Below are 9,057 nucleotides of genomic sequence, written 5' to 3'. Positions count from 1 at the left end.
ATTTTTTTCTTACTTCTCTAATATGTATATTAATTTTTTCACAATTATATATGTGCAATGAAAATATTAAATGATTACATATAATAATAATAATAATAATAATAATAATAATAATAATAATAATAAATTCAGTTAATAAACACAATTAAGGGCAAGCCTAATCAACCTTTCAAGGTTACATATAGCTAGAGGTTTTAATTTGAAAAAAAAAATAAACAGGTAATTATGGTAGTGGAAGGTGCAATATGTTTATGGTAATCATGTAATAATGTGTAACAGGTGATGGGGCAAGATAATTTCATATTTTTATCCTCCACGAGTGAAAAAAAAAAAGAAAAGAAAATGAGAATTAATATTTAGATACGAGTACATAATAAAAATATCAAATATTTATAAAAAGATGTGATTTAGTGTTAAGTACATGTCTTGTAGGATATTGTTAGATTCATCTCAATGTCTATTTTTCAAATAAATTCCATATCTCAATGTCTATTTTTCAGATATCAAAATTCTATAATTTTTGCTAATATGTAACTAAAGATATTTACATTTAAAAGTATGCATTGGCAAACACGCCTAAATGAAATGTAAAACTAATAAAACAAAGAAAGTATTATACTACCTCCGTAAATGGTTATCTGCAACTTTGGGGTATTATTTGTGAGATAAAAAAAATTTCAAAGTTGCAGATAATCATTAACGGAGGTAGTATATACAATGATCACATTGTTTTTATAATAGTAAATTTTTTCAAACATATATTCACAAATTTTTATTGTGGCTGGTCACACCGTGTGGTCGGGATAGATTACTTGGTCAAAGGTTAATCGATCAGTCACAGTGGCGTATCGGATTTCAGAATGGTGGGTTCGGAATCATTAATAAGATATAGGTTTTTCGATTTTTTGATCGCAAACTTTGGTATCACGCTTTTCAATGTAGATTCTACCACTTAATTATTTTAAGTTATATTTATGTCAAATTTATAAAAACACGATACGATAAAAGTATTTTTTTAGACAAACCTAACATCATTCCACTTGATTATATTAATTTTTTCCAGCGTAGGAACCATAAAAACGATCAAAGGAGAGTGTAATTATCGTAAAATTACAATATTGCAATTTAAAAATAACGTACATAGGAAGTATAAATTATAAATTTGATGCATACGTTTGAATTTCGATCCATATTACAACGGATAACATAATTTAATACAATTAAATACCTTTAGAAAATAGGATCTAGAAGCAAAATTTTTATTTTCATATATATTTTGGAGAAAAAAAATTAGGAAGAGAAAGTAGTTAGGGTAGAGGGATTAATATTTTGATTATTGGGGTTTAGTAAAGTAATTGAATCAAAAGGGAAACAAATTAAAAAGGATGTTGGGGTTTAGTAAAGTAATTAAAGCAAAAGTGAAAAAGACATTAGAGTATTGGCCATTGGGGTTAAAAAAGGATATTGGGGTTTAATAGAGTAATTGAAGCAACTAGCAACTGAGTTACCAGGAATCAAACTGCTGACCATTGAGCCCAAAGCGCACAAACCAAGCACTGACTTACCAACGAGCTACGCTAAGTTTGCTATCTCATAGCACACACAAATTGTATCTATTCCTTTTTTCCGATTTTTTTTAATTGAAAAAAAAGAAAAAATTTCCCAAAAAATTAGTGGGTTCAATGAACCCACTTGAACCCAACGTGGATCCGCTTCTTATATCTTATGTCCCACTTTTTATATCTCATTTGTGTTCCACTTCTTTTAATTGTCTCTTGAAAAATATATTAAGATTTTAGAATCAAATAAATAGATCATGCTACTAAAATCCAACCAGTTAGATTTAATGGAACACAAATGGGACATGAAATATGGGACAGAGTCACAAAGGATTTAAATATCTATGTAAGTAAATTCATTACTACTCATTAAATCGTTTTATCTTAAAATTTTGTAAAATGAAAATAAGTACTCCGTATTAAGATTTGATCGCACGAGTGTTATACTAGTTAAGTCCCTAAATCTAAGCCCACCCTTTAATCATCACTTCCTTTCTGTGCCTTGATTAATCATCACTTCCTTTCATCAATTATCTTGGTAATTAATTACTAGATATAAATATAAATTAATAAATTAACAGCTAGATTAACCATTGGAACAAAAAGTAGCTGAAAATCTGGAATTGTTGTACCTTGAGAAATTGAGAATGATAGTTACCACAAGGCATTAGATGAGTTAGCCAACCATTGGAATTCTACAATTAGAAAGATGATCACTGGTGCGCCCTTTCCTTTTAATTAATTATCGTATCTCGTTTGTCAAAAAACTCTTTTTAAAAAATGTAGCCTTGTCCACATTTTTTGTGTATAAATTTCCAATAACACTAGATATAAAGATATTCAAGGTGGTGTACAATCGAGTTCGGGAACACACAGTGCTGTCCATATAATCAGCAACAGAAGAATATCACAACCTAAATTTATTAACCACCCTTGACAATTTCATGAATTAATACACTTCAATATAACAAAATAATAATGTCATAGAAGCACTGGACAAATCAAGTAAAGGCATTCTAGGCAGTTGGCAAATTATTTTCCTGCACATAAAAGCTTGCAACAATTATTCCAAGTTGTGCATGTTTCAGTGTACATTCTGCACTGAAACATTGATCGAAACCCTAAACATCAAGAGCTGGAAAATGAGCATCATCACTTAGCATGCTCGAGACGTTTAATCTGTTGAATCTGCTTTGCAGGGTTCAAACCCTTTGGGCAGGCACGAGTACAGTTCATAATAGTATGGCACCTATACAGCTTGAACTCGTCATTAATTGCCTCCAGTCGCTCCTCAGTGTACTCATCACGGCTATCAGCTATCCATCTGCACACAAGAATACAAAACAAAAATAAGTCGCACAGTTTTCTAGTAAAAAGGTCATAAGCTTACACAAACACAAAAAGTGGAATTGGCAAATTAATAATAAAGCTTACAACCTTGCTGAACTATTTCTTTCATCACTTCAGCTAAATTTTGTTTCATACTTCATTAAAGATATTCCTATCTGAAATATATTCTATTTTTCAAGTACAAATTTCCCTATTGATGCATGCTTATTGTGGAATTAGTAAACGATACAAAAGCTGAAAATACCTTATCAATTTATAAGTTCAGCTTGAACAATTAATTTTGCATTTATCTCCATTTCCTATATTTCTGGAATCCTATTTGTCAATAATGATGCCTTTCACAAACTCACCAGTCACCACAAAAGCAGATGTAGGCAAGACTAAACCACGTTCAATTTTGAAAAGTTTTCTCTAGTTAACTATATAAGCTAAATTTTCTTGTTCAAACTCACCACATAGCAATTGCAGGCAAGCTTTTCTCAAACACTTACACAAGGAAAGGAAAGAAAGAAATTCAGTATTGTTCAACAAGAGTATGTAAATACTGACATCTTTAAGGTTGAATTTCATAGCGCATAGAGCTAGAGTATTGGACTTATTTCATATAAATTACTCAATAAAATTCTATGAAGCTTGGAGACAGGGGTACTTTGGTATAGATTTTGAGAGCCAGACACATTAAATTATCCAGGGCCACAGGATACGAGGACATGTTTAAGAAGTGTCCAAATTTTGGAAATGAACTCGGGGCAGATTTAAGGGCAAAGGAGGTATAGAGAAAAGTTGGCAAGTAAATGCTACTTACACCTATAACCAATCAACCTCCAAACCCTCCCCCCTATTATGATATAATACCCACTTTTGTGTATAGGAAAACACAATAGAGGACCATAGGCTAAGAGCTACAGCTTCATCAACCACATTCCACATCTCTCACCATTCACAAATGGGCAAACACTAAGTGGTGATAAGAGTGTGAAGAAGAGGGTTCACCTTTCTCCAAAATCCCTAATGTGTAGTTCAATTTACACGCAACTTGATGGTTCAATTTCATGACCTCGAGTTTTAAAGTACACCCTAGATTAATAAAGTTAGTGTGCTATTTTTAATTAAAAAAAAAAAATTGGGACTATCAATTTCCATGCAAATAAGTTACCAAGTCCTTTTATTCAACCACATCCAATCTGTACTTCATGCCCCGCCCACGTCTAGTCAATTCCAGAAGTGTGGCTAGATTGTGCAGATGTGAGTCCAAACATCACATATGATACAACACAAATTCAATCAATACAAATTTTTTTACCAAAAAAAAAAAAAGAAAAAGCATTAAATACTAGCAAAATGAACACAAAGATAGTAAAACCATCAAAAGGAAGCATAAAACACGCCATACAAAAAGGGCAAATGGAAAAGAAACATGAAATGGAACCTAGCAAGAGTTATGCCGTCGTCAAAGATGCTCATGGAACCCCAGTCATTTGAAGTATTAACATATACAATCTTAAGGTGTAAAGCACACCACTTGAAGGCATATTAGTTGGTCTATTGTAAACTTATAAGCACAAAATAAAAGTCTAAAAACTAATTTAATTTTTCTATTAAAAAAAATGTATTACATATCCTCAACAGGATTGCCAATGCTAGGTGCAAGGTATAATTTTGGATGAAACTGTTTGTCTTCTTGCTTATCATATTTTATTTGATCCTTCAATTATGAAGCAGATTCTGCGAAGCTTTGCAATAGCCCCAATTTTCCACTATCTCAATTTTTGTCATTTCAGTTTCAATCTCTGACCTCGCCAAATTGAGGAATAGGGCCAATGGCTTATTACCTCTTACAGCGTACAGAATTCTTGAATATGCAAAACCTCAATCTGTTGGCAGTTATGCTTTGTGAGTGTGTGTGTGAGTGTTCCTGTTCTGTTTAATCATTTTCATTTTATTTTTTTATAACTTTTGCATATTGCATGTGTTCTTGACACAGTTGCCACTATCATTATATTTAAATTAATTTCAAATACAAGGACTCTAAAATTTGCAATGTCTGTGTTATTACTGAATTATTGTTCATTCTGAAGTTGTATTTGGCTTGCTTTGATAAGATCAGTATTCAATAATCAGGGGACCAGTGTTGCTGTTAACTCCTCCCTTTGTCCCTAAGATGCCCTATTTGCCCAAAATGGATGTTTCTACAAGATTGCCCCATACTTTGTTTAGTAAATATGACCACTTGCAACCCTATGTGTTCTCCATCTCTCAATAATTGCGCCCACCCATGTGCATAAATTTGGCTTTGGTTCATAATAAAGTAAAGTTAGAGTTTGGGGCAGTCTTTTTAGGGAGGGGAGGACTGGAGGAGTATTACTATATCAATGTCTTTGTACCTATTGTATGATGAAATATTCAATTTAATATCTTTGAATTAAACAAAACTCACTACCAGCTTTTATCTCTCTCTTCATCCACCATTGTGCATAAATTTGGCTTTGGCTCTTAATAAAGTAAGAGTTGGGGAATATTGGGATAATAAAAGGGACTGAAGGGATATTACTATACCAATGTCTTTGTAAATTTTGTATGGTGAATGTTGAACTTTTTCAATTTAATTTCTTGAATTAAAAGAAAACCCACCACCCAGAGTCCATGCAATTACTTATGTTTATAATTCCCATACAGCTAAATCTGAATCTCAATCATGTGCTCCAACTCAGGCTTACAATTTTGACGTACAATTTGAATGGATTATTGACAGTAATTGCTTTTCTTTCAAAATTTGATGAAGTGATGAGATATTATGCTTAGCTTGGGTGTTAAATTAAGCTATTTTTCAATAAACAAACTGAAGTTTACTTTAACAATGAATAAAGAGCAAACAAATACAACGATGATCTTAGTATTATGAATTTTTCAATTCTAACTGATATTATCATTAAAAATCTCGTAAAAGTGGGACAGATTGAGTAGCTGCATTTTGCTTTGACAAGAATCAGCTTTTTATATGCGTAGCAGTATTTTATTTTGGCCAAGTTATACATGTAGCTCAAAGATTCTCCAACTCCTTACCCTTATATTGAAATACTTTTTGGGATTTTGAGACTATAACATACCCAAGACCTCAGCAATTTGTGTTTATTTGAAGTAAGACTCAGAGTCCTTATAATTATGTTCAACTTTGAGATGAAGTGTTTGCTCTATTAATGGTGGTGATTTAAAACAACAGTAGCTTATTCAGGCCATGCAACGTTTGCTACCATGAGAAAGATAGATAACATCTGTAAAAATAATCAACATGTTTTACAAAATTTTATCAATGGCCAAGTTTCATCAAATTACTAAACTTACCATAAACATCTTCAATCATTTTAGCTATAGCATCTAAATTTTCAATCATTTTAGCTATAAAATCTAAATTTTCAATCATTCTAGCAATAACATCTATCGATAATATTGAAAATTGAGAACTTAGGCTAAGTTTAATCAATACACTACTAGCATTAAGGCCCCGTTTGGTTTGATGTAAAAGTTTTTTAATGAAAAATTAGTTTTAATGGAAAACATATTTTCAAGGTAAATCACAATTGCAAATTAGTTTTCCATTGTTTGGTTGCATAAAGAAAAGTAAAAAAATAGGAGGGAGAATGTAAGGATGGATAAGAGGGAAGTAATAAAAAAAAAAAGAAGAGATAAGGAGGAGGAGGAAAATGTGGCTTCCCTTGTTTTGTAAAGGAAAATATTTTCAATCATTAAGAATGAAATTTTCCACCCTTGGGAAATTTGTTTTTCACCCCTTCACAAAACAAACAAGTGAAATTGGGAAAATCATTTTCCACGAAAATATTTTACATCAAACCAATCAGGACCTAAGTCGTTAAGAAAATCTTAACTTCAGTACACATTTCATATCCTTCAAAATTGTAACAATTTGATCATCACCTTAGTCATTTCGCCAAACACGCAACTTCACGCATTAATATCTTTTTAAATTAGACTAACACAACAACATAACATACAATTAGACTAACACAACAGCATAACATCATAACATTTATTATCATCATCATATTAATAAAACACACGGTATACGTATAGCGTAAAAGTCGAACTAATCAAATTAATAAAAACACATCCATGACTCGTATTATTATACATGTAAATAGCGTAAAAGTCAAAACGTCCCAAAAACAAGCACGAAACCGAGTAAAAGGACAGAGAAACTAACCGATGAGCATGAAGCAAAGCAGCAGGACCCAAATAAGATTCAGGATTCCACCAATAACTAGGGCAGGAAGTACTACAACAAGCACAAAGAATACACTCATACATTCCATCCAACTTCTTCCTATCCTCCTTAGTTTGAAGATACTCTTTCCCAGGCGTAGTAGCAGGATTCTTCCTCTTCAACCAAGGCTCAATACTCTTATACTGATTATAGAAATTGGTCATATCAACCACCAAATCCTTAACCACAAACATATGCGGCAACGGCGTAATCATCGAAGCAGCCGAAGCAGACGAATCGATCTTCGTAAGACAAGCGAGGCCATTACAACCGTCGATGTTCATAGCGCAGGAGCCACAAATTCCTTCGCGGCAAGATCGGCGGAAGGTGAGAGACGGGTCGATTTCGTTCTTGATCTTGATGAGAGCGTCGAGGACCATGGGACCGCACTCCTTGAGATTGATCTCGTAGTTTTTGAGCTCGGGTTTGGAAGGATTGTCGGGGTTCCAGCGGTAGATTTGGAAGGTTTTCATCGATTTTGGTGGCGGCGATGGTGCGGCGGAGGCGGAGGCGGAGGCGTCGGAGGCGTGGAGGCGGGAGAGGAGGAGGCGGCTGAGCGGAGAGGTTGTGGCGCGGCGGAGGAGACTCGAAGCCATTGTTGTGGTCGGAGGAAGAGGAGGAGAGAGAAAATGGGGGAAATCAGGAGAAATGGGAATTGCAAGAAAAGAGGAGAGAGATAGTTGTTGGGCAAATAAAAGGAGGAATGGTGGAATTATTGAAATTGAAAATTGGGTGCGTTGGAGACGGTGGCGTGGCTAATTTTTTAGCCGTGAGTAAAATAGAATGGTGTCGTGGTTTGCCTTTGGAGCGCCCTAAACACACCGCCTTTTAATATTTCTTTCCTTCTTCTTTGGTTAAGTGATGTATAATTTTAGTATTTTACCGTTTAAATTTAACATCTTTTGTCAAAAAAATAAAAATAAAAAAAAAATACTAAAGTGAACTGAACTGAATTTAACTAAATTGAACTGAATATATTATGAGATAAGGAAATTAAGAATTAAACTGAACTCAATTGAAAATAATCTAAAAAGAACAGGTACAAATTCTTAAATGGACCTGGTTCACACTCATTTATTGTGAACCACCAATATTAGAGACAATATGGTTGTTTTATTGATAAAAAAAAAGTCACTATATTAATATAAATGTTATTAAGTTGAAATAAAGGTTATTACGTTGAAATAAAAGTTTGTATGACATTATTAAAGTTATACTCCGTAAGAAGTTAATTTTTTTAAGGAAAAATACACTTTAATAACCCCAACTATGGGCGATTTATCTACAATAATCCCAACTATCGTTTATTCTACCATAATCCCAACTATTAGGCCAGTTTTCCTCCAACAGTCTCAAAAATCGGTTACCTGCTGAAAAGGTAAACTTTTTTTTTTGTTTTTTAAATGCCACATGTTAACACATGATTAGCTTAATAAAAAAAATTTTAAAAAAAAAAAACAAAAATCAGCCCAACCACCCCTCCTCCCTTCAGCCACCCCTTCATTCCCAAATCCGACCACCGGGACACCGTCCCCTCCTCCCTATCCTCATCGAAAAAACCATCCTCCTTCCCTGGCCACAAGCCTTAACCATTCATCCTCTCCGCAAGTCCGCAACCACCAACCCAGATCGGCACCAACACCACCATTGGATTCTCTCTCCTCCGCCGCAGCCACCAACCCAGATCACCCTTGTTAAATTCGTTTGTTTTGATGGTGAGAGAAGGGAGGAGGGGCAGTTATAGCGGCAGATTCAAGTAGGGGGCAGGTTTCGAGGGTTTTTATAGCTTAGGTTGGTGGTTTTCGGGGTTGGCGTGAGCTAGGTTGGTGGTTTCGGAGGTCGGGGTAGGTTAGATGGGTGGTAGAGGGT

At 33.9% G+C, this 9,057-nt stretch overlaps 1 protein-coding gene across 1 annotated transcript; it reads right to left on the bottom strand.

Annotated features, from left to right (window-relative positions):
* Positions 1-2,363: 2,363 nt before the first annotated feature.
* Positions 2,364-7,995, bottom strand: LOC110740304 (succinate dehydrogenase [ubiquinone] iron-sulfur subunit 2, mitochondrial-like). Its single transcript, XM_021920793.1, has 2 exons — positions 7,129-7,995; positions 2,364-2,883 (listed from the first exon to the last, which is right to left on the bottom strand). The coding sequence occupies exons 1-2, from the start codon at positions 7,782-7,784 to the stop codon at positions 2,712-2,714; spliced, it is 828 nt and encodes a 275-aa protein (XP_021776485.1). The 5' UTR covers positions 7,785-7,995; the 3' UTR covers positions 2,364-2,711.
* Between the last annotated feature and the right edge of the window lie 1,062 nt (positions 7,996-9,057).

The sequence above is a fragment of the Chenopodium quinoa genome, unplaced genomic scaffold (assembly GCF_001683475.1).
Source record: "Chenopodium quinoa cultivar QQ74 unplaced genomic scaffold, ASM168347v1, whole genome shotgun sequence".
NCBI lineage: Eukaryota > Viridiplantae > Streptophyta > Magnoliopsida > Caryophyllales > Amaranthaceae > Chenopodium > Chenopodium quinoa.
This window is presented reverse-complemented; position numbering and strand designations above follow the sequence as displayed.

Coding starts and splice junctions, on each gene's coding strand:
- LOC110740304 (XM_021920793.1), bottom strand. CDS start 7,784: ATGGCTTCGAGTCTCCTCCGCCGCGCCACAACCTCTCCGCTCAGCCGC. Junction 2,884..7,128: donor GCTTTGCTTCATGCTCATCG/GTTAGTTTCTCT, acceptor TCTTGTGTGCAG/ATGGATAGCTGATAGCCGTG.